Source organism: Oncorhynchus mykiss, chromosome 11, assembly GCF_013265735.2.
Source record: "Oncorhynchus mykiss isolate Arlee chromosome 11, USDA_OmykA_1.1, whole genome shotgun sequence".
NCBI classification, from domain to species: domain Eukaryota; kingdom Metazoa; phylum Chordata; class Actinopteri; order Salmoniformes; family Salmonidae; genus Oncorhynchus; species Oncorhynchus mykiss.
Genome location: NC_048575.1, coordinates 80329328 through 80354862, shown reverse-complemented (window position 1 = coordinate 80354862; position 25535 = coordinate 80329328). Strand labels below are relative to the sequence as shown.

At 42.9% G+C, this 25535-nt stretch overlaps 1 protein-coding gene across 1 annotated transcript; it reads right to left on the bottom strand.

Moving 5' to 3' along the window:
• Positions 1-4296: 4296 nt before the first annotated feature.
• On the bottom strand, positions 4297-24449 carry LOC110536468 (endothelial lipase). The gene is made up of 10 exons (XM_021622239.2): positions 23985-24449; positions 17974-18155; positions 17643-17822; positions 15084-15195; positions 14573-14797; positions 14019-14261; positions 9371-9491; positions 6776-7006; positions 6295-6402; positions 4297-6140 (listed from the first exon to the last, which is right to left on the bottom strand). The coding sequence occupies exons 1-10, from the start codon at positions 24073-24075 to the stop codon at positions 6125-6127; spliced, it is 1509 nt and encodes a 502-aa protein (XP_021477914.2). The 5' UTR covers positions 24076-24449; the 3' UTR covers positions 4297-6124.
• Positions 24450-25535: the final 1086 nt, after the last annotated feature.

Genomic DNA, 25535 nt, shown 5'->3' with positions numbered 1-25535 from the left:
AATATGGCGCCTCTTCGCCTCCTCTTGGCCTTTCGGCCCCAATTTCCCCGCAGGATGAAGCCAACCCTCTCCGTCCGCCTGGCGCGGAACACCTTGACAATCTCGTCAACTTCATGAGGTAGTCACCTGGAATGCAGTTCAATTAACAGGTGTGCCTTGTTAAAAGTTAATTTGTGGAATTTCTTTACTTCCTGATGAGTTTGAGCCAATCAGTTGTGTTGTGACAAGGTTGGGGTGGTGTACAGAAGATAGCCCTATTTGGTAATAAGTCCATATTATGGCAAGAACAACTCAAATAAGCAAAGAGAAACGAAAGTCCATCATTACTTTAAGACATGAAAGTCAGTCAATACAGAAAATGTCAAGAACTTTGAAAAGTTTGAAAGTGCAGTCGCAAAAACCATCAAGCGCTATGATGAATCTAGCACTCATGAGAACCGCCACAGGAATGGAAGACCCAGAGTTACCTCTGCTGCAGATGATACGTTCATTAGAGTTGCCAGCCTCAGAAATTGCAGCCCGAATACATGCTTCACAGAGTAACAGTAACAGACACATCTCAACATCAACTGTTCAGAAGAGACTGTGTGAATCAGGCCTTCATGGTCGAATTGCTATAAAGAAACCACTACTAAACACCAATAATAAGAAGAGACTTGCTTGGGCCAAGAAACCTGAGCAATGGACATTAGACAAGGTGGAAATGTGTCTTTTGGTCTGGAGTCCAAATTTGAGATGTTTGGTTCCAACGGCCATGTCTTTGTGAGACGCGACGTGGGTGAACGGATGTGCATGTGTATTTCCCACCGTAAAGCATGGAGGAGGTGGTGTTATGGTGCTTTGCTGGTGATACAGTGTGATTTATTTAGAATTCAAGGCACACTTTACCAGCATGGCTACCACAGCATTCTGCAGCAATACGCCATCCCATCTGGTTTGTGCTTGTGTGGGACTATCATTTGTTTTTCAACAGGACAATGACCAAACACACCTCCAGGCTGTGTAAGGGCTATTTAACCAAGAAAGAGAGATGGAATGCTGCATCAGATGACCTGGCCTCCACAATATCCCAACATCAACCAAATTCAGATGGTTTGGGATGAGTTGGACCGCAGAGTGAAGGAAAAGCATCCAACAAGTGCTCAGCATATGTGGGAACTCCTTCGAGACTTTTGGAAAAGCATTCCAGATGAAGCTGCTTGAGAGAATGCCAAGTGTGTAAATCTGTAATCAAGGCAAAGGGTGGCTAATTTGAAGAATCTTAAATATAAAATATATTTTCATTTGTTTAACACTTTCTTGGTTACTACATGATTCCATATGTGTTTTTTCATAGTTTTGATGTCTCCACTATTATTCTAAAATGTAGAAAATAGTAAAAAAAAAATTTTTTAATAACTACTTGAATGAGTAGCTGTTCTAAACCTTTTGACTGGTAGTGTAGTCTTGGGAGTAGTCTTGGGAGTGTGCATAGGGTCAGTGCAGATAGTAACCATGAATTATTATTCATATATTATGGCAATTTAGCAGTCATATGGTAATTGAGAAAGGCAAGGTCGTGTTTCTTGGCACCTCTCATTCTGGCACCATATTTATACATACAAGGGACATTACGGGAAGTGAAATTCTTGAGAAATCGCTGAATTGATGGAAACTGTAGCTCACCTCTTATGCTGTTCCGTGGGGTGGTGGGAAAGTCCTCCCTCATATCATCTCTCTCTCTCTCCCACGGTAGGCACCACACTGTGGGCTGAATTTCCCCTGCACATCAGGGATTTTCCTGTATTTGGCTACATTCGTTGTTCCCCTCTATCCTTACCAGTCTCCCAGTCCCTGCCGCTGAATAGCATCCCCATAGCATGATGTCACCATGCTTTACGGTAGGGATGGTGTTAGATGGGTCATGAGCTGTGCCTGGTTTTCTCCAGATAGCACTTTGCATTCAAGTTACACTTTTGTCTCATCAGACCGACACAGAATCTTTTGCCTTATTCTCCCAGTCTTTAACGTGTCTTTTTGCAAACTCAAGGCGTGCTGTCATGTGCCTTTTCATCACAAGTGGATTCCATCTCCATAGCTGATGTGTGTAAGACCTTTAAACAGGTCAACAATCACAAGGCCGCGGGGCCAGACGGATTACCAGGACGTGTGCTCCGGGCATGTGCTGACCAACTGGCAGGTGTCTTCACTGACATTTTCAACATGTCCCTGATTGAGTCTGTAATACCAACATGTTTCAAACAGACCACCATAGTCCCTGTGCCCAAGAACACAAAGGTAACCCGCCTAAATGACTACAGACCTGTAGCACTCACGTCCGTAGCCATGGAGTGCTTTGAAAGGCTGGTAATGGCTCACATTAACACAATTATCCCAGAAACCCTAGACCCACTCCAATTTGCATACCACCCAAACAGATCCACAGATTATGCAATCTCTATTGCATCCACACTGCCCTTTCCCACCTGGACAACGCATTTCAATTAACAGGTGTGCCTTGTTAAAAGTTCATTTGTGACATTTTTTTTTCCAACTTAATGTGTTTAAGCCAATCCGTTGTGTTGTGACAAGGTAGAGGTGGATTTTGATTTTACCAAAAATATACCTTTTTTTGGTAAAAGACCACGTCCATAACAGCTCAAATAAGCAAAGAGAAACAAGTCCGTCATTACTTTAAGACATGGTGAGTCAATCCGGAAAATTAAGAACTTTGAATGTTTTTAAGTGCAGTCGCAAAAACCATCACAGCACAGATGAAACTGGCTCTGAAGACCGCCACAGGAAAAGACCCAGAGTTACCTCTGCCGCAGAGGATAATTTCATTAGAGATAACTGCACCTCAGAAATTGCAGCACAAATAAATGGTTCACAGTATTCAAGTCACAGACATCAACTGTTCAGAGGAGACTGTGTGAATCAGGCCTTCAAGGTTGAATTGCTGCAAAGAAACCACTACTAAAAACGACTCCAATAAGAAGTCTTGCTTGGGCCAAGAAACACAAGCAATGGATATTAGACCAGTGTAAATCTGTCCTTTGGTCTGATGAGTCCAAATGGAGGTTTTTGGTTCCAACCGCCGTGTCTTTGTGAGAAGCAGAGTACATGAATGTGCCTCTGCATGTGGTTCCCACCATGATGCATGGAGGTGGTGTGATGGTGCTTTGCTGGTGACACTTGATTTATTTATAATAAGGCACACTTAACCAGCATGTCTACCACAGCATTCTGCAGCGATACGCCACCCCATCTGGTTTGGGCTTAGTGGGAACTTCACCTGGAAAAGCATTCCAGGTGGAAGCTGGTTGAGAGAATGCCAAGAGTGTGTAAAGCTTTCGTCAAAGCAAAGGGTGGCTACTTTGCAGAACCTCAAATATATTTTGATTCCATGTGTTATTTCATTGTAGAATAGTGAAGACAACTATGTAGGAAAAAGTACATGTATTTAGACAACTGTAGTTGTCTAAACTTTTCACTGGTACTGTATATAACTAAAATAAAGTTGTCTTACTTTCACAAACTTCCGCACAAGTCTTCCAACTTGAGGTAAACATACACTTTGTACTTTAAATATTTACCAAAATTCCCTACCAACCCACTAAATGTGTCACTACCAACACAGTGAAATTAAAAATATATATATTTTTAAAAAAAAGGGACAACAGTAGTAATCATGTTGATTTAGCTTATATTACAGATTCATTCTAGAAATGTTATTTGCATACCAAAATATATTTCACCAGATTTTAAAAGCCTTAGAATTGAAAGGTGATCTCTATTTCTGTAAAAAAAAAAATCAACTTTGACAGTATGAATCTGAAACTTGACTGATTGAATTACTTATCCATCTAAGACAAATTCATTAGTATTTATTTACAGTAAGAAATGCCACACAATGTCCATTTTCTGGTTGGAGTTGTGCCAGATGGTTTAATTTCAGTTCCTTTTTTGGAAGGCAGAGCGCACATTTGCGGTGGGAAATTTCAATTTCTCAAACTTCTCCAAGAATCACTTCACTTTCTTGATTGTGACGTGCAGGCCAATAAGTAGTAACAGATGCAGCCTGAAACCTTATGTCATACTGCAGCCACAGAAATGTACGGTCTAAAAACATTGGGCCAATTTCCTATGAAATATGGCTGCACAGTAAGGTCAGAAGTCCTAATTCATTTTTGGGGTACCGTCGCTGCCAAAATCGTCACACCTGGTTTGCTATGTTGAAGATTTGAAACCTGTCAATTCAGTGAGATATGTGCAGCAATCTTATGAACCTTATGGTTTACTTAAAACATTTTTAAAAAACTATTCCCCCCTATAAAGTATTGAAACCGTGTGAGAGAAAGTTTACTGGTGGATTAGACAAACTAAGGATCACCACACATACTGTGAAGTTATTGGAGCAGCTGTGAAAGTGCGTCATAAATCCAATCCATCTGGGATTTATTTTCTTCTTCATCCTTTTGAGGTTTTCCAAGAATTCCAGCGCCTTAGAACATCACCTGTGAGGTTTGGGAAGCACATCAAAGAGAAAGTATAAGCTGAGTCGGTGTGCCGATTAACTAGCTACGCAAGACAGAAGGCATTTCAGTCTTCTCTCCACCTCCGCAAACTATATTGGAGAAGAGCCAAGCAGCATCCTCTTGGAACTTCTTCTCGCATCTTCAATGTGTTTAGAGAAGGTGGAGGGGAAAGAGGCAAGGAAGAGGAATACGGGAAGAGTAGTGTCCTACTCTAGCCGTGCCATGTGTACCAAACAAGGAAATAGCTATACAGAAGTGGTCTACTCTAACAGTGCAACCGACAGGGACTTTAGCAGATGTGCCAATTTAAAAAAAAAATATGACCCACGTTTACCAGATTCCATAAGATTAATCCCAGCATCACACCATGGGCTACGTAGACTTCGGCTAGAGTTGCATTTCCACTGTCAAAATGAGGCCATACTTCCCAGCACTGTAACACAACTAAAAGTAGCACCGTCAATACCACTGACCCAGGCAAGCAAAGGAATCTGAAACCGTGGCAACAGTACTTCCAGGCCTCAGGAAGGCCGTACATAGACGTAAACGATGTTGAAAGCGCGTCTTTTCAGCATCGTGGTTACTGAACATCTGGGAATAATGATCTGATTTTTGGGTTAGCGCAACGTAAGTGTCATACTTAAAGTAGTAAGCTAAAACTGGACATCAAAACTTCTGCAGAAATTAACTCCTCTTGACTTTGAGGATGAGCCAAATAAAAACAGCCTTTAGCACCTTGGTCATCCAGCTGAAGAAAAACACCCCAAAAAAAAGTGCTTTTTTTCACCCCAATTTTTTTTTTTTTTACATTATATACACACAGCCACATATGGGGAACATCGAAATAATAATAGCAACACATTGTACAGAAGTAGGGTAGCAAATTTCAGTTAATTTCCCCAAATTCCCAGGTTTTTCCCCCCCAAATTCCAAGAAGGAATATGACCGGACACCGAAGGGACTAACAAATCCACAATCATCCAACCAAGATTTCAGGAAAACCTGGGAATTTTGCAACCCTACAAAACACAGTGAAAGATCAAGTGCATGTAGCCCAGTCACGTCCTTCAGTTTTACAGTGTAGTCACATTAAGCTCGCTCTAGCCAATAGGCACGCTCATACCCTTGGTCACACCACACACACTACCTGCATGCAAACACATACACTCAACCACAAACACTGCATCAGAGGAAATTATTCAAACAATGTGCTCGATAAATAACCATGGTCTTGCAGTGCTTCCAATTCAGAAAATTAATACAAATATACAGTAAAGAGACATGGTTTGTTGGGGGAAAATGTCCGATGGATAACACAACCATTTACTTTCCGAGTTGAACAGTCTCTGTACAAAGAAAAACTCTGGGAATTCTCAGGTCCTGACAGACGGCACGTGAAGCCTCCCGCCGTCCCATTGGCCAGAGCCCAGAGTCATGTGACCACCAGTAAACATCCAGGTGCATCCCAAGTCCAAGGCCTCCCACCGTGTGCTCATCACTCCTCCAATCAAAGTGCTCAGATGAAGAAAAAGGCGGGCCCTTACAGACATGCCTTCCGACTTTAGGTCCCATGCCATTGATGCGTTGATTGATGAAGTGCTGAATCCTTATAAGTTATGCAACCTGTCAAAGCAAGAGGACCGGTCAATATGCTGGATTGACTAGACATGTATCCATTCATCTAAGGAACTTGTCTAATGGTTTAAAATACAATTCTGTATCTAAGAATAAGACACCGTTAGGGAACGCAACACTAAGTGAACGGGCTGTGCTGTACCTTTTTTTACTCGGTTTGACCTCCCAGCCATCGCGACACTTGACATACGTGATGACCTGTCCTGGAGAGATCTCAGTCACTGAGGGGTCCTGGGCACAGAATGTGAACCTACACAAGCACAAACCAATAAGTGAAACAAGGAACCGATAGCACAACGTCGAGCAGCAGATTAGATGCTAAAAACAACCAAATGATAGTTTAAAAAATGAAAATATAAAAAGAGCATGTTTAACAGCAAGATGCATTTGATTCAAGACTAAATGACGCCATTTCCTGAGTTATAAACAAAGGCCGTTTGAGTGAGAGCATTATCAAATCAAAGACAGCCGACTCGGCTTGGTGAACTAACCATAGAAATACAATTACTAGACTGGAAATCCCAATTCTGAGCTCTTTTTCCATTCTATGGAACCAACCACTCATTGAAGGGTATGTGGGAAAAAAAACAAAAATGGCCACCGCTTTCTGCCTCCCAACTTACTTCTTCTGCGTTTCTCCACACTTGACACGGATCCTACGGACCTCCAGCACCTGGTTGATGGGCGTGCCGGTGCGGTTCCAGGACCAGAAAGACTTCTTCATGTTCTTCCAGATGGACCCTAGCGACTCGTGGGCCCCCTCCCAGCTCAGACGAATCTTCAGCAGATCCCCGATGTCATCCTCGGTGAAGACCAGGAAGGTGTTGGTCAGGTTCAGACCCACTTTGTTTGGACTGGCGGGGGAGAGGGACACAAAAAGGTGCCGATCACAGGTTGTTACGGATACAGGTATCCTGTGTTTCTTCGCTCTCCTTCTCCCCTCACAGGTGGCAATCATTCCTCAAACAGCCTTCAAAATCAGAAGACCCCTCCCTGTTTCCATTACCCAATCACATTCCCTTGGCTTAAAAACCCTGACCGTTGTTTTCTCAGAAGCTCAATCTCTCGGTAGTTATTTTGTTTTTTCAACTGCATGTCACTTTGTCCCCACCTGTGAGTATTGTTTTTGTTGATGGTGGGAAAAGGGGGTACTAAGACAAGTCCCCCATGGGCCTACACTACCTGTAGGTAAACTTTGTATAAGAACACTAGTTAGAACTGGGCGGACCACCCACTGTATATTTGGTTAGTTAGTCGTTGGTGAAGTAGGCTAGTCTAGCTTAGGGGTGTTTTTGGTTAGTTAGTTAGCTGTATTGAAGTAGGCTAGTCTAGCTTAGGGGTGTTTTTGGTTGGTTAGCTGTTGGTGAAGTAGGCTAGTCTAGTTTAGGGGTGTTTTTGGTTAGTTAGTTAGCTGTATTGAAGTAGGCTAGTCTAGCTTAGGGGTGTTTTTGGTTGGTTAGCTGTTGGTGAAGTAGGCTAGTCTAGTTTAGGGGTGTTTTTGAATACTTATTATAGTACATCACCTGCAGGATGTCCATGTCCTTTCTTATGTTTCAACATGGCTACTAAATAGGTGAACCTCTCCCAGAAAAAAAAAATAAATGAATTCACTAATTTCCATTACACTTCAGTGCATTAGGACTACGCAAGTGTTAGTTTCTTTTTACATGAGCACAGTAGTAATAGTGTTTATATTTGCTCCATTTCCCACGTATACATAGTGTGTTTTATACACAAGTGTGAATTGGAAAATGTGTTTTTTTTTTTATATCCCAAAGGGTCACGGCCAGGATCAGCCACCTTCAACAGCGACCCTGGAGCAACTTGGGTTAAGTGTCTGGCGCAAGAGCACCGAATTTTCTACTTGTCGGCTCGGGTATTTGAACTAGAGACTTTTTGGTTACTGGCCCAAAAGCTCTAAGTGGGTGAATTCCGACTAGAATTACGCATACATTAAAAATAAGGTAAATCCCTTGTTATACTCCTCTCTATGAGTTCTAACCTCTACCGTAAGCAGCAGAACCTAAGTCTAGTACTGCCATCATTACTGTTCACCTGCTATTCGCATGGTGGAGAGCACTGAAATTAAAAGGTGTGGTCGGTGTCAATGCTGTATTCTGCATCACTTAACAACCCCCGTTGTAAATATAAATCTACATGCACTGTAATTTACACATTGATAAGGTAAATGAGTAATCCATTTGGAGAAGGGAGTCACAGGAGGAGGTTTGTGGGTAACTTGAAAATCGGGGAGGATGGGCTCGTGGTAACGGCTAGAGCGGAAATAGTATCAAATGCAGCCAACACATGGTTTCATGCCATTCCATCCACTCCGTTCCAGCCATTATTATGAGCTGTCCTCCCCTCAGCAGCCTCCACTGGTGGAAATGCACATAGCAATTATTTTAGATTATTTTCCTTATGATCCCTGGAGACAAATGTGAAACCAGTCATTTGGAAGCAAACTGAAAATCTCCTCAACATGGCGTGAATTAGGCTATAGATAGCTGTGCCGTTATTCTGAATTTTGGCGTAGTTGTTCCTGAGGGTCACTAGCGATAGTGGATCATAATAGGCTAACGCATCACAAGTTGTGCAATCATTTGGTACCATGTAACCCATTTGAATCATTATGGAATGAAGACCATACCTAGCAGTTTAAATCTGGAGCATGGTTCACGACAACAGGACCGCCGTCAAAACAGTTCCATGATCACTGAGGATTATTACTGGTCAACCCCTATTGTACACTGCTCATCTTCCAATATTTCATAGATTGAACTTGAATATGACAATCTTCAGGACGACTCAACCACTTTTGGTGGTTATTATTTCTTATGATTCATACGTTCCTAACCTAAAAAAAACTAGCTACTATTGAGTTGGAGCTGAAACAGACAAATATATCCATACATTCTAGTGAGTGTCAGCTATTTTAATACATTTATTTTTTAATTACACCGTATTTAGATAAATGTTAGAAAACCCGATTGAATGACAACCCATAAAATAAAATCTGTTTGCCAGCAAGTGGAAGGGTTTATGGGTCGAATTAAAAATGTATTCAGTGCGCACAAGGAAAGCTTATTTACAAACCTGCATAAGGCAAGTCTGAATACCAACTACTAAGTGCCTAGGAAAGGCGTACATTTCCTAAGTCTAAATCAGGCCCAAACCGCTAGGCTACCTGCCACTGAGTAGAGAGCAGCAGTACTCACACGTCTACATGCAGGTCATCGGTGTCATTGTGAGCTCCATACAGCTTGACGTGGAAGGTTGGGTCAGCATCGTCAGCCTGCTTTCTGTTGAACACATGCATCTTCATCTGATAATGGATGCCTAGGGAGGGACAAACAATACAAAACGGCAAAATAAATATCACAGGACAGGGACATAAACAGGAGCCAATACAGTAGCTTTACGACTGCAAGGTGTGACTGAGTCATAAAAAAAAAGAAGGTTCAGAGATAAATCGCTTGGCTACTGATCAAGTACTGATAAGGTGTGTTATGTTTAAGTGATAATGTCCGAGAAGCCGGTGTCTGGAGGATATTGTCACAAGTGTTAAGCCCGAGAAGAAGTAGAGAAACTGTGGCAATATATTCTCAAAAAAAAAAAAAACACGTTCCACAAGGCATCACTTTTATGCAACAGGTTAACATATTGAAATAACTGATATTATGCATGTATTTATACCATTTCAGCCTTCCACAAAGATAGTCCTGAACCAAATCTAGGGTTGCTACCCTAGACACCTGTTCGTTCACTTGCCAGAGACAAGTTAGGTCTCGTTATAAATCTAATGGACACCACCCAGGCGTACGGTCTAAATATTGCGTTGCAATGACGGCTGGCAACATTCTTATCCCTCGCTTGCTAGCCATAAAAACATCTGCCAACAGTCATGTCAAACAGCGCAGCCAGAATAACAGAAAAGTAGCGACATGCGTTTGTTTAAGCTGTTTTCTAGAACAACGAGCTAAATGGGCAAATTCCCCTGGCGTAGAGCATTTGCTTCCAAGCCAGGTTACTATTCAGAGGAGCTAGCCAACACAAATCCCTTCAAACTGAAACGACAGAAAACTAGCTGCCTTTGTTATTCTATTGAATTATTTTTGTTTTGACACACTGAACAAAAATATAAGTGCAACAATTGCAAAGATTTTACTGAATTAGAGTTCTCATATATATATATATATATATATATTTTTTTTTTTTTTAAAAAAGGAGATCAGTCAACTGGAATAATATTCATTAAGCCCTAATTTATGGATTTCACGCGACTGGGAATACAGATATGCATCGGTTGATTACACACACACACACACACACACACCTTTAAAAAATAAAAAAAACATTTAATGTAGGGGTGTGGCTCAGAAAACCAGTCAGTATCTGGTGTGATGACCATTCGACACATCTCCTTAACATAGAGTTGATCATGGCTGTTGATTGTGGCCGGTTGAATGTTGTCTCACTCCTCTTCAATTTCTGGATATTGGCAGGAGCTGGAACATGCTGTACTACACGTCAATCCAGAGCATCCCAAACATGCTGAATGGGTGACCTGTCGAGTATGTAGGCCTTGGAAGGCTTTGGAAGAACTGGGACATTTTCATCTTCCAGGAATTGTGTCCAGATCCTTGCGACATGGGGCTGTGTATTATCATTCTGAAATATGTGACGGCGGCAGATGACTGGCACAACGATGGGACTCAGGATCTTGTCACGGTATCTCTGTGCATTCAGAATTAACATCGAAATTGCAAATGGTGTCATCTAAGTTATGCCTGCCCATAACCACACCATGAGGCACTCCGATCACAATGTTGACATCACCAGGGTCTTGACCTGACTACAGTTTGCCCTTGTAATCTACTTCAGTGGGCAAATGCTCACTTTTGATGGCCACTGGCACGCTCTTCGTGGATGAATCCCGGTTTCAACTGTACTGGCATGTACGGCATTGTGTGGGCAAGCAGTTTGCGAGGACGACGAGCACGCAGATAAGTTCACCCTGAGACAGTTTGTGAAAAAAAAATATTTGGTTGTGCAAACCCACAGTTCCATCAGCGTGGCTGGTCTCAGATGATCCCGCAGGTGAAGCTGGATGTGGAGGTCCTGGGCTGACGTTGTTACGCATGGTCTGTGGTTGAGGCCGGTTGGACGTACTGCCAAATTCTCTAAAACGACATTGGAGGCGGCTTATGGTAGAGAAAGGAACATTAAATAATCTAGCAACAGCGCTGGTGAACATGCCTGCAGTCAGCATGCCAATTTGTGCACGCCCTCAACTTAGACATCTGTGGCACTGGGATGTGACAAAACTGCACATTTTAGAACTTTTATTGTCCCCAGAAATTCTCAGTAACAGGGATCGAAAACAAATTTGTGACAAATCGGAGAGAAATAACCTTTGTGCATATGGTAAACTTCTGGAATCTTTTATTTATATAAACATCCACACTGAGCTAAAGGGTAGAGTTGCCACTTTCAAGGGGCAGGGCTCTAAACCGGAAGCTTATGAGAAATCCCGCTATGCCCGCCGACGAATCATCAAACAGGTAAAGTGTCAATACAAGACTAAGAGTCAATCCTACTACTCTGATGCTCGTCAGATATGGCAGGGCTTGCAAACTATTACGGACTACAAGGAGAAGCCCAGTTACGAGCAACAAGTCTACCAGACGAGCTAAACAACTTCATGCATGCGTCAAGGCAAGCAACACGCATGAGAGCACCAGCTGTTCCGGACGACTGGGATCCCACTCTCGGTAGCCGTTGCGAGTAAGACTTTTAAACCAGGTCAACATTCAAAGACAGGGCCAGACGGATTACCAGGACTTTTACTCAGTGAAAGCGCTGACCTACTTGTAAGGTTCTTCACTGACATTTTCCACCTGTTCCTGACTGAGTCAAAAGAAAAATTAAGCGAGAATTTAGACATGTATAAAAGCAACAGATACCATTAATAAGACGGGGCTAGAAGTGACATATATGGTGAGCTACCAAGTGGCTAGGACAGGCAAGCCCCATACTATTGTGTTGGACTTATTTCTTCCTGCTGTTGCAAATATGGCTGGAACAATGCTGGGAGAAAAGGCAAAAAAAAACTACAGACAATTTCACAACACTTCAGTGACATGGCAGGAGATGTTTTGAAACAATTACTGCTTAGCATACAAGCCAGTGAATTATATGCGTTACAGCTGGATGAGTCAGCCGTGGCAGGCCTGGTACATGGTGGGGGGGGGGGGGCAATTAAGGAAGACATCCCCGGCAAACCAGGACAACATGAGGATTTTTTTTAAATACTGGACAGCTTTGTGACATCAAATGGACTTGTGTGGTACAAAATTGAGGGTAAGAAGTTAGAGCTCTTTTCCATCTGCATTAACAAGGACAACAGGTCTTTGTATGCATGATTACCATGCACATGAACTCAAGCTTACACACACAATGTCACATGTGATATAGCGAAGCACCTGAGTGAGGTGGGTGCGCAATTACTTTCCCGAAACAGACGAACTGGATCCGTTATCCCTGTCATGCCCTGCAGCCAGTCCATTTCACCACGATCTGAACAAGAGCCTCATCGAAACAAGCGGTTCTGTGAAAATTGAATTTAAAATCAGAAGCCACTGTCAGATGTATGGCTAGAGCTGTACTCAGAGTTTTGCCACGGCAAATTAAGAAACCGAGGCCCTTTGTAACCACGTACCTATCCGAGTGTGGATTCATAGCCCTCACTAGCATGAAAACTAAATACAACATTGCAGAGTTACAGGCATCCCTTCAAGTACACCGTCTCATTAACCAAGTTTTTGATGAACAAATGAGGTTGAGTGTGTAAGATGGCAAAATAACTGATTATTATTTGTGCCCTGATCCTATAAAGAGCTGTCACTTCCCACGAGTCGGGTTGTGAAAAAAAACCTAAGTCTTATATTTAATAAATGCATAGTATGTGTGGCAGGCACTCAATGGCAAAAAAACAACAGAGTGTGCCGACCCTGGTGCTAGAGGGGGTACGCAGCTGGATGTTGACTGTTTGAAGGGGTACGAGACTATAAAAAGTATGGGAACAGACCAACTCCAATTCACATGCCGCAATCTGTATTGTACTCCACACTGCCCTTTCACACCTGACAAAAGGAACAGTTGGTCAAGATATGTGCACCATGTCATCACGCATAACAGTCAATTAGATGAAAAACGGTGGGGAAAATACTTTTTTTTTTTTTTTTTTGAATTTTACCCCTTTTTCTCCCCAATTTCGTGGTATCCAATTGTTGTAGTAGCTACTATCTTGTCTCATCGCTATAACTCCCGTACGGGCTCGGGAGAGACGAAGGTTGAAAGTCATGCGTCCTCCGATACACAACCAAGCCGCTGCTTCTTTAACACAGCGCACATCCAACCCGGAAGCCAGCCGCACCAATGCGCCGGAGGAAACACCGTGCACGTGGCAACCTTGGCTAGCGTACACTGCGCCCAGCCCGCCACAGGAGTCGCTGGTGCGCGATGACACCCCTACCGACCAAGCCCTCCCTAACCCGGGCGACGCTAGGCCAATTGTGCGTCGCCCCCACGGACCTCCCGGTCGCGGCCGGTTACGACAGAGCCTGGGCGCGAACCCAGGACTCTGATGGCACAGCTGGCGCTGCAGTACAGCGCCCTTAACCACTGCGCCACCCGGGAGGCCCCGGAAAATACATTTTTAATAAAAACAATGTGTAAGACTATTTGCATGAAAATCTGTTGGGTGGACACCAACCCATGTGGTTGAGGGAAAATAGCTAAATGTGAAGCACAGCATTATAAAACTGCACATTCCCCCCCCCCCCCCCCTAATCCCCAGCTCACCTCCGAAGGGTGTGACAGCACGGGTCTTCAGGTACATCTTACAGTTGCTCCTCTTCCTCATCTTCTTGGTGTTGTAACCAATGTTGTTGCAGCGGTTCTTGCGGCAGCTCAGGCAGATGCCCTTCTTGAAGCGTTCGGGGTCGGTGCACTGGTAGGCAAGGCTCATGTACTCGTTGTTCATCAGCGAGTCCACAAACAGGAGCACAGCCCGCTCGTGTTCGCACTTAATCACATCCATGAAGCCTGAGGAGGAAAGAGTTAACAGCACTGATAAGCAACAAGGGAACAGCTAACCAGTCACATGACAAGCAGCCAACTCCCATCTAGCCAAAGAACAGCAGAAAAAAAAAAGTCAGTTAAACTTGGTACAGCACTGCGTTTAGTGGTGCGTCCCAACAATCTCTCCTTCCACCCAAAGTTTGCACTTGTTCACTTCCTTTCATGGATTTTTCCTTTCATGGACTAGCCTATGCCTACACCAATCCAATGCTTTTAGACTTGTGGGGGGGGGGGAAACACACCCTCAGTGACTTCTTCCTGTGTGTGGTACTCACTTCCTCCAGCTGTACTGGTAAGCATCTCACGCAGGGAGCAGCCAGGCTGCACGTCTCCACCGTTGGGGTAGATGTCAATGTCTCCAATGGGCTGCTGGATCCCAATGCTCATACCCAGTGCCTCGCGCGTGTACGTATGCAGGATGTCCACAAAGTCGGCGTCGCCCGATGAGAGGCGCTTATCATCTCCCACCCCCTCAAACATGGGCCCTGCCGGGTCTAGACCTATAGGAGAGATGGGAGAAACAGGAACGTCTCATTTGGTGGACAAGACAGGTGTCTCTAATATCTATAGGCATACAGCCACAGCTTAACAGTCAATACACCATGACTATAGCCACAGCCATCACTCCATGAAGACATGTCGTTGGTAAGGTGGTACTGGTTTCATACTTGACTATATTGAGTTTTATTTAAAGGGGATTGGCACCGTTACAAAGGTTCAGACCGCTGCCTGTTCAGAGTCTTGAGGAGCAACAGTGAATGAGGTCATAAACCTCCCACAACTTACCCGTGATTCTGCCAATAGTCCCTCTCACAGATGTTCCGGCGTAGCCCGCCACATGGGCCCCCAAGCTGTAGCCAATCAGGTGCACATTCTGCAAGGGCAGCTGCTGTTCCTCCTATCGGATACATGACAACCAACATCAGCTGCTGCCACACAGGCCCTCAGCCAGTCAGTCGTTCCCTGGGCACCAGCAAATCCCAGTGGAGATAATGAGGTATCAGAATACGTTCACGCTCTCCCTTCCATGCAAAAGCACTTCCACCCTCTGCTTGTCTCAGAAGGCAGTCTACCCTCTTACCCACAGCCTGAACCCTGGACTTGCTTGTCAGCGGTGTCCTGGCCTGTAAAGGGGACAGAGCCTGAGAGCCTGGCCTGAATGAGACATATAATGAATCCCAATACTGTTAAATAGCCTCCTTTCCCTTCAGCCATCTGAACAGATTAGATAGAAAGCAGTACAGTGGATTGGAACCACACCCAGTCTCTGCTCTTAGTGGAAGTCACAATGGAGAGACACGATCACACAGCAGTTGACTCGTGATGAGAACGAGACCCATTGCAAACTAGACAGAGGACAACTCTTCCCCAAGAGCATCTGGCGAGTTCCCGTATGACCAAATGGAAAATACAGAAATACCCACAACTCCCTCATTAGAATTCACAGGATACCAGGAGTTCCCACAAACACCTGAAAACACTGCCAGCTGTTCTGTTCCTGAGGGAAAAGTTCCCAGCCAGCCAATCCTGCACATCACCACTACTGTAGTCAGCGCTGGACTGGAAGGGTATTGGGATACTCAGCTGTCCTCTTAACACACTGGAGCTCTCAACTCTCTAAACTACTGGAGACGGTCCAGAGCCTTCTCAGTATTAAGATTATCACTGGCTCCAGGTCATCTACAAGCCTCTGCTAGGTAAAGTCCCGCCTTATCTCAGCTCACTGGTCACCATAGCAGCACACGCTCCAGCAGGTATATTTCACTGGTCACCCCCAAAGCCAAATCATCCTTTGGTCGCCTTTCCTTCCTGCTGCCAATGGCCGCAAAAATCTCTGAAGCTGGAGACTCATATCTCCCTCACTAGCTTTAAGCACCAGCTAAGAGATCACTGCACCTGTAAACAGCCCATTTGTAAACAGCCCATCTACCTACCTCATCCCCATACAGTATTTATTTATCCTGCTCCTTTGCACCCCAGTATCTCTACCTGCACATTCACCTTCTGCACATCTACCATTCCAGTGTTTAATTGGTATATTGTAATTACTTCGCCACCATGGCCTATTTATTGCCTTAACTCCCTTATCTTAACTCATTTGCACTCACTGTATAGACTTTCTACTGTATGTGTAACTGTGTTGTTGAATGTGTCGAATTGCTATGCTTTATCTTGGCCAGGTCGCAGTTGCAAATGAGAACTTGTTCTGGTTAAATAAAAGGTGAAATAAAAAAAATCATTAAAACCATCTTTATTAAAAGCCATTCTGTTTCCCCAGACCATTTGAGCAAGACCACTTGTAGAGCAGACAATGTACATTAGATCGTATTTGTATTATTATTATTCACAGAAGATCTCCACTAAACACAGAATCAAGATTTGTAGGCTAGGCATCCATCAGACTGGCGGCCGATAACGTCAGAACGAAGTGGACTACTAGTCGGGCGGCAGGTAGCCTAGTGGTTAGTGTGTTGGACTTGTAACCGAAAAGGTTACTAGATCAAATCCCTGAGCTGACAAGGTAAAAATCTGTCATTCTGCCCCTGAACAGGCAGTTAGACCAGTTAACCCACTGTTCCTAGACCAGTTAACCCACTGTTTCTAGGCCGTCATTGAAAATAAGAATGTTCTTAACCGACTTGCCTAGTTAACATTTTTTTTTAAATGTAAAAATTTGTAAAAAATAAGCTGCCAAATTATTTGCAATTGTTACAAAACAAGTGAAAGAAAACTACGCAAATAAAAACCGAGATTATATAATAATACTGCATTCAGTAGACACTAGGCTACGGCCTCATTTTAGCCTCAATACGTTTCATGTGTACCAAGGTGTGCCCAGTCTAATTTAGTGCATTATTACGGGGTAAGCATCATAAACCGCCTCAAATTTGCAGCCATAAGCAGTAATCTCTCTAGGAGCCGATCCATTGTCAGTATTGTGGAATAACTATAAATGTTAAGGTAAGATTTGAGTGGAGAAGGCTGATCTGAGAGCAGCGTTGCTATTCTTTCGATCCCATCGGTAGACCCATGGTCTAACGAGGCACTTAACGAACTCTTACATGATTGGTTTGGTAAACAGATTTTTCTTTAAATAAAACAAGTTGGCTCTTAAATAATGATGCAACCGCTACGATCGTAATGCTACAGTTATATCGCAACTGGAAAACGAGGCCCTGTCCCACATCATTTAGATAAACGTCCCCGAGAGAGAAACACATCACCCCTTATAGTGTCCTATGAACACGGTCAGTACATGTAAGCTTAAAGATCAATGTTTTCAACAGCCCTCCTCACTGATACTGTAATGTAATAGACCGCTGATCAACCAAATCTCACACACACCTGGAGCCAGTTAATGGTGGTGGCGACACTGAGGCCAACTTGGTGGGTGTGGTTGACCGCGTCGGGGTAGAGCTGGTGGGCCATGGGAAGCCAATCAACGATGACCACGTTGGACTCCGGTTCTCGCTGCATCATGGCCGCCACCAGCTTCTGCATCCAACTCTCAAACATCCCACTCGTCTGTATAGGCGAGAGCAAATCGGTGATCCTCAAACTTACACACAACCCTTTGAACAGCAACCCTCTGCCTAAATAAATAAAATACACAGCAAAGGCTCACTAAAGCAACCTGTGACAAAAAGGTAGAAGAGGGGATAAGGAGTTAGTTTACCGTCCAGCCGTGGATGATGAAGAAGGTCTTGGCTGTGACGTTGAAGCCACACTCCTGCAGACTCCTCTTCTCACCAGGCAGAAGGATACAGCCGTCCGCGTCGAGATTCAGGCTCTTCCTCATGTTGTATGTGATCCGGTCGTGGATCGCCTCGTCGTCGTAGAGCACTTTAAACTCCTCATCTAGGGAGGGGTGAGCAATAGGAGGGCATTAGGATGAGCAATATCTCTAGCTGCATGGAAAAAGATTTTTTTTTAAATGTACTTTGTTTACAGTTCAGCGGGAGTCGCCTTCAGAGCCTTGGAATACAACATGGAGGGAGGTACCTATATACCCTCACATGGAGTGTCCCTCATTTCAAATCAAACATGTTATTACTGTCAGTTGTAGCAGCAGGAACCACAGGTTATTGGGGCGGCAGGTAGCCTAGTAGTTGGTGTGTTGGGCCAGTAACCGAAAAGGTTGCTAGAGCAAACCTGACACCTGACAAGATACGAAAAAAAGTCGTTCTGCCCCTGAACAGGCAGTTAACCCACTGTTCCCCTGAACAGGCAGTTAACCCACTGTTCCTAGACCAGTTAACCCACTGTTCCTAGACCAGTTAACCCACTGTTCCTAGACCAGTTAACCCACTGTTCCTAGACCAGTTAACCCACTGTTCCCCTGAACGGGCAGTTAACCCACTGTTCCTAGACCAGTTAACCCACTGTTCCCCTGAACAGGCAGTTAACCCACTGTTCCTAGACCAGTTAACCCACTGTTCCTAGACCAGTTAACCCACTGTTCCTAGACCAGTTAACCCACTGTTCCCCTGAACAGGCAGTTAACCCACTGTTCCTAGACCAGTTAACCCACTGTTCCTAGACCAGTTAACCCACTGTTCCTAGACCAGTTAACCCACTGTTCCTAGGCAGTCATTGTAAATAAGAATTTGTTCTTAACTGACTTGCCTAGTTAAAAAGGTTCAAATAAAATGTTTAAAAAAAAACAAGAGTATGGTCATTATACAAGATTCCTACACAAACATTACACTTGAATAATCACATAATCAGCTTGTACCCCTAGCAGATCTCACATTTGTCTTTATTGTGAGGAGGGCGGCTCTACCAGTCAATCGTGCTCGTTTATGAGCCGTGTTCGAGCCACCTCATTTCAGCTTCACGTCGCAATCATTTGATTTGCTGCAGTTTCGCATTAGTCTAGGAATATTGCGTTCGAGAGGTTTAGGATGATTACGGTCACCTACACTGTATAGTGGACTTTATGAACCTATAGGAGGAAAGCACCTGTGAGTGTCAGCATCACTCCTCCCATGGAATATCCCCGCAGCTGGGCTCAGTCAAGGCCCACATCTGATCACTTATTCGGCTAAATTATTAGCCATAATTTACGCTATCGATACAGCAGTCTTAAAAATGGACTGCTACCGCGAACGCAACATTAAGATGCTAAAACATTTAACTCCTCACTCCAGTTGTTCTGTCCTCCAATGAATGCTGTGTGTACGGATTCAAATTCTAAATTAGCATAAGAGTCCAATGCTCATCATCATTGCAATGGATTGTCTGGTCTGCTGAGGGGGCCATTGGCTGCCACCTGCCCTCTATTGAGGTCCTGTACGACTCCAGGGCAAGGAAGCTTGCGGTAAAGATAACCATTGACCCCCTTCCGCCAAAGACTGCCCCCAGGGAAACAGTTCAGGTCAAGCGCGACCAGTACCTCCCACTACTTGAACAGTTACTTCCCACGTGCCGTGGTAATCAACAGTCCACCTGGTCCTCTCATCCATGGACTACGCACCATTTACCCTGCACAGTCATCCCAAAACTGCACAGATCATCTTCCAGCATAATTTAGCAGACTCTTATCCAGAGCCAATTAGGGTTTAAGTGCTTCATTCAAGTGCACAGATTTTTCCCACATCAACCTTAATGGTCAATCACGTTGTGCCAGTAACCTACTAGGTTACCTGCAGCTTAGTGTTCATTCTATATCTGGATCTGTGGAAATTCAGCATCGACACATTTTAAATTTGTGCCAGCACCATTTCACAGGTCCCTGTACATGCGAATGGATTTGGCGGATAAAGCCGATTCGGACATGCTAAACTCGGGGTTCTGGTTTGTCAGTTTACATTGTATTCTTGGGGACTGATTATGTACCCAATGAATGGTAGCAGATTCTCCCCTTCATATACAGTACCAGTCAAAAAGGTTTGGACACCGTTTTTACTATTTTCTAAATTGTAGAAAAATGAAGACATTCAAAACTATGAAACATTGAATCATGTATTAACACCCCCCCCCCCAATTTTTTTTAATGAGATTCTTCAAAGTAGCCACCCTTTGCCTTGATGTCAGCTTTGCACACTCTTAGCATGGTCTCAACCAGCTTCATGAGGTAGTCACCTGGAATGCATTTCAATTAACAAGTTTGCCTTGCTAAAAAAAAAAAAAAAAAAAAAGTTACTTTGACATTTTTTTCCCTTCTTAATGAGTTAAGCCAATCAGTTGTGTTGTGACAAGGTATGGGTGGTATATAGCAGATAAAAATGTTTGGTAAAAGACCAAGTCCCTATTATGGCAAGAACAGCTCAAATAAGCAAAGAGAAACAATAGTCCAGCATTACCGCAAGACTGAAAGTTGTGTAGTTGCAAAAACCATCAAGCGCTATGATGAAACTGGCTCTCATGAGGACCGCCACAGGAAATGAAGACAGAGTTAACTCTGCCGCAGAGGATAAGTTCATTAGAGAGAGTTACCAGCCTCAGAAATTGCAGCCAAAAATAAATGCTTCATAGAATTCAAGTAACAGACAACTGTCCAGAGGAGAAACCCTTGAAAGAGAAACCCTTGAATGAGTAGGCGTCTAAACTTTTGAATGGTACTGTAATTCAAAATCCCTCATGTGATGTGTCCTTCCCTGGACTGAAACCCTTAAATATTGGCTCCTTCCAGCAATTAGTGGACTCTTTTTGGAGTTTGCGTGAGCAGACAGTCCGCTTTGGTGATTAACGAGTAATAGGCTCGCTAAGTTTAGCAAGTAGATTCCACTCAACTCCAGGTATACCTATTATTAATTGGGGAAATAATTGATTTGGTTATCATACTGCTGGGTTACCCAAGTCATTTGGCACGCCCTGCTCAACCCGGCTAGCTATGACAAGTGACTACTGCTGGTGGACAATTGAATGCACCAAACACTGGTTTTAAGCACGTTTCTTTGCTTAGTTATATGTAACGTTTGACATTTTATCTGTGCCAATGATGTTCTGCTTGCTCAAAAGGCATTTGCAAGTGCTCAAGTTTAATTTGTGTTCTTGACTGGCCTGTGCTCGCGGGACTGGTCCTCTGCTCACGCAACCATTTTCTTCTCTCTCTCGACTCAGTGATGTTTCATCTTGCTTACGCGCCATCTAGCTAGCTAGTTCAGCGTTTGGATCAGAATTGAAGCCATAATCATACCTTACATGCGGACTACACTGACCGCGTGCGCCATAGCGTGCACGCTGATGTTGATCCACACCAGACACGAATCAGGACACATGTTGAAATATCAAAACGAACTCTGAACCAACTACATTAAAAACTTTAAAAAATTAAAAACTTTCTGACAGGTCAGAAAGCATTAAACATGTATTTCAATTTAGCTAGCTAGCTTGATGTTACTAGCTAATTTGTACTGGGATATAAATATTGGGTTGTCATTTTACCTGAAATGCACAAGGTCCTCTACAATTCAGCCACAGATAAAACGGTAATCTAGTTAGTTTAGTAATCTCTCCTCCTTCAGGCTTCTTCGGACTATATATGGCAGTTGGCAACCAATTTTAAGGTGCATTACCACCACCAACTGGACTGGAGTGTGGACCTCAGTTCATCTTTCAACCACGCACCTTGGTATATGTGCCTAAAAACCAATGAGGAGATGGGAGAGGCAGGATTTGGAGCGCATCAAGTGTCACAAATAGAAACAAGTTCTAGTTTAGCGCCTGGCTACGCAGACACGCGAGAGCAGTGTCGATGCAATGATTGAATAACACGCATGTTCAAATTTATTTTGCAATGCTCGCGGGTGTGGTCAGCATGCGTGTCCTGATCGCGTCTGGTGTGGGTGTACAAAAAAACATGCGTGCAATAGCAGATACGCACGCCCAGTCTAGTCAGCATGTTAAGAGCGTTTGCAAAAAAAAAAAACATTTTTCAAGCTGTCGCCTTTAAAAATAGCGAGGTGCAACGCTCTTCTGTAAATGATAAAAATGGGGGATTAGTAGTTTGCATACAACACAAGTCTACGCAAATCCTCCTGTGCCCCTCCAGACTACCATCAATGTATCGGCGCCACAGGAGATTAGAAAAGAACAGATTAGATATAGCATTGTAAACTCATTTTTCACCCCAGAAAGGAATTGGCATAATTTTACACCCATGCCACACCATCGCTGTTCCCTGGCATTGGAGGTAAAAAAATTTAAAAAATAAAAGTGTAAGTATATTGAAGGTGGCTCAGTGTTCACTTGGTTCTTCCATTCACTGCACCAGACTGGTGAAAGCAATATAGGGATACCGATCAAGACCTGTGCTTCTCATTCCCCCCGTTTAGCATCCATCCTATGTGTGGAGTTTAGTGCACATGGGGTGGGGTGGGGTTACTGAGAAGCAGCCTTTGGCAACCCTTTTGTGAAGGCAACCTGCTACTATTGTACAGACAGCGTATAAAAATGTAGGAATGTACTGTAGCTTACAACTGCTCTGTGACAGTATCAGTTGGCTGTACAGACAAAGCCAGCTGCCTACTATACTGCAATCTCTCGGCACTCCAGAACTCTCCGGCACTTCTATTCCATATGGCCTTGTGCTCTTACTGACACGCTTTCACGCGAAATACCGGAAAAGTGAAACTGAAGACGTTAAGTGTCTCAAGACAAATATTATATTATGGATTGGTTAAGAATTTAAATTTGACTGCCAAGTTTGTATGAATTATTCTCCGGAACAGGATAGTGGAATAATTATGGACATCAGATAAGTGTTTTTTCTAAGATAAAAGCACATTTTTAAGATCATTTTGATTGATTACAGACAAGCCAACAGCCCCGGCGGGGCACTGCGGTTCTCGGTAAAACGCGGAGTCATCGGAAAAATCTCAATACCAAATAGAACCACGAGATGTGACGACGTCTAGTCCTGCTTTTGCGCCACATCACGAGCACTTCCCAAGGACACGTATCTCACATGAAAATCCATTCCCGTTCATCCCGGTCTCCATTATCTCACCACTTGATCCTCATACGATCAATGCAATCAAATCCAAGATATGCTGTGCTAATGGGTCAAATTGAAAATGAACTCTGATTTCCATTGAACCTGCTTCTTGTCTGAATGACCCTTAACTCATGGTGTGTAGCATATTCACATTGACTCATTCTTGTAGTGGATAGCCTAATATATATATATATATAATATATATATATATATATATATATATATATATATATATATATATATATATATATATATATATATATATATATAATATATATATAATATATATATATATATATAATATATATATATATATATATATAATATATATAATATATATATAATATATATTATATAATATATAATATATATATATAATATATATTATATAATATATATATAATATATATATAATATATATATAATATATATATAATATATATATAATATATATATAATATATATATATATATAATATATTTTTTTAAATGTAGGCTTTCCGAATAGGCTATGCCAACTTTCCCCAAACTCAGACCTCGGTACCCCAGGGGGTGCACGTTGTGTATTGTTCCAACACTACACAACTGATTCAAATTATCACAGCTTGATGACTAGTTGAATCAGCTGTGTAGTGTTAAGCAAAAACCAAAACGTGCACCCCTAGGGGTCCGAGGAACCAGTATGGGGGAAACCCGGATTGTGCTGTTAAGTGTCAATGAAATAGTCTGATTAGATGTATTTCTTACCTTTGAAAAGTTCGTTGTCTTCCACTCCCGACGCATAGAGCGCAATTGCACAAAGTAGGACAATCCACAAAGAAAAAGTTATATTTTTCATTTCTTTCTCACGCAAACAAAATGTGAAGTCCGTCGATGTAAAGACAACCGGCTCTATTTAACAGTTACTCGTGTGTTCAGTGAGTTTATGTCCAATGATCCAAGTATCAGCGAGACTGTTGTTCGTGTACGCCTGAGACCAGTGAGAGTTGAGTGACCTGGAGTCAAGTTGTTCATTAGAGATTTAAATAGTTTCTCCTTTAGTCGTCTGATCATCGGCAGAGCGCTATGTGAGGATTCAAGGCTTGCAATTGGTCAAGCACAATTTCTTTACGTTTTAAAGGCGTGGCGAAGAATTCATGAATGAATTTGTAGTAGCCTCACGTTGTCATTTAAACTATTTTATGAGCGGTCTCTGAAAACAAACAATGCCCCCATGTGATCCGACCATGTATGGCTCGGATTATGGGGAGTACACAGATTAGACTACGTTGAATAGAACCACTACAGTTACGCATGGACGACAAGTGCCAATACCGCAGTCACAACCTGTAGGCATCACAGCAGCACTATACTGTCTGTACATTTACAAGTCAAACTGGACCTCTAGTCTCTCCTTCCTTTGGCATTTACCCCGTAGTAATCTCTCATATTTAGATGCTTTATTTAGTTGACCGTAAAAACACTGAGCAAGTGATCTGGTAGACACATTTATTTACTAGCCTATTTTGTTTCAGAGAGGAAATGTCATTAGTGTAATCGATGATTACATTTCAATTGTGTGACTTCTGGTGGCATTCAATATTGCCTGGAAACCAGAAATTGAATTGCATAAAATTATTCTTCGGGAATGAGCGTTTGAATCGGTAAAGTTTCCATTCACCAGAATGTTGAATAAAATGATATGTCAAAAGTACTTTACCGGTTGTAGGTGAACTTGGTCTGTTTGGCGGTAGGTATGTGAGACAATATATCCACGGGAAAGTATAAATTAAATCAACTTTTCAAAACGCTGGTACTGCGTTCATATGTCTTTAATTAACCTCGTAAACACGTTCAGCATGCATCTCCGGCATGTATTTTTTAAAATCTTGTGCGCGTGCTTCAGGTGATAGAAATTGAACGCACTACTAGCGCTTTAAAAAATTGATGTAATTATACTTTCCTGTGGATATATTGTCTCACATACCTACCGCTAAAAAGGACCGCGTTCACCTACAACCGGTAAAGTACTTTAATATATCACGTTATTCAACCTTCTGTCGTGTAGAGCTGTGAGAGGAAACGTTCCTGATTCTAACCTTCATTTCTGCCCGACAGAATTATATCAAATCAAAGTGTATGTGTCACGTGCGCAGAATATAACAGGTGTAAACCTTACAGTGAACATGCTTACTTACAGGCTCTAACCAATGGTGCAAAAAAAAGGTGTGTGTGTGTGTAGATATGTAAACAAATAAAACAACAGTAGAAAGACATTTGAAAAAAGAGTAGCAAGGCTCTATACAGAAACATGTTAGT

Excerpts from the sequence above, each read along its gene's own strand:
- LOC110536468 (XM_021622239.2), bottom strand. The coding sequence starts at position 24,075 with ATGAAAAATATAACTTTTTCTTTGTGGATTGTCCTACTTTGTGCAATT. Across the intron at positions 17,823-17,973 it reads TCATCATCCACGGCTGGACG|ACGAGTGGGATGTTTGAGAG; the intron begins GTAAACTAACTC and ends TCGCCTATACAG. Across the intron at positions 6,403-6,775 it reads TGTGGAGAAACGCAGAAGAA|GTTCACATTCTGTGCCCAGG; the intron begins GTAAGTTGGGAG and ends GTGCTTGTGTAG.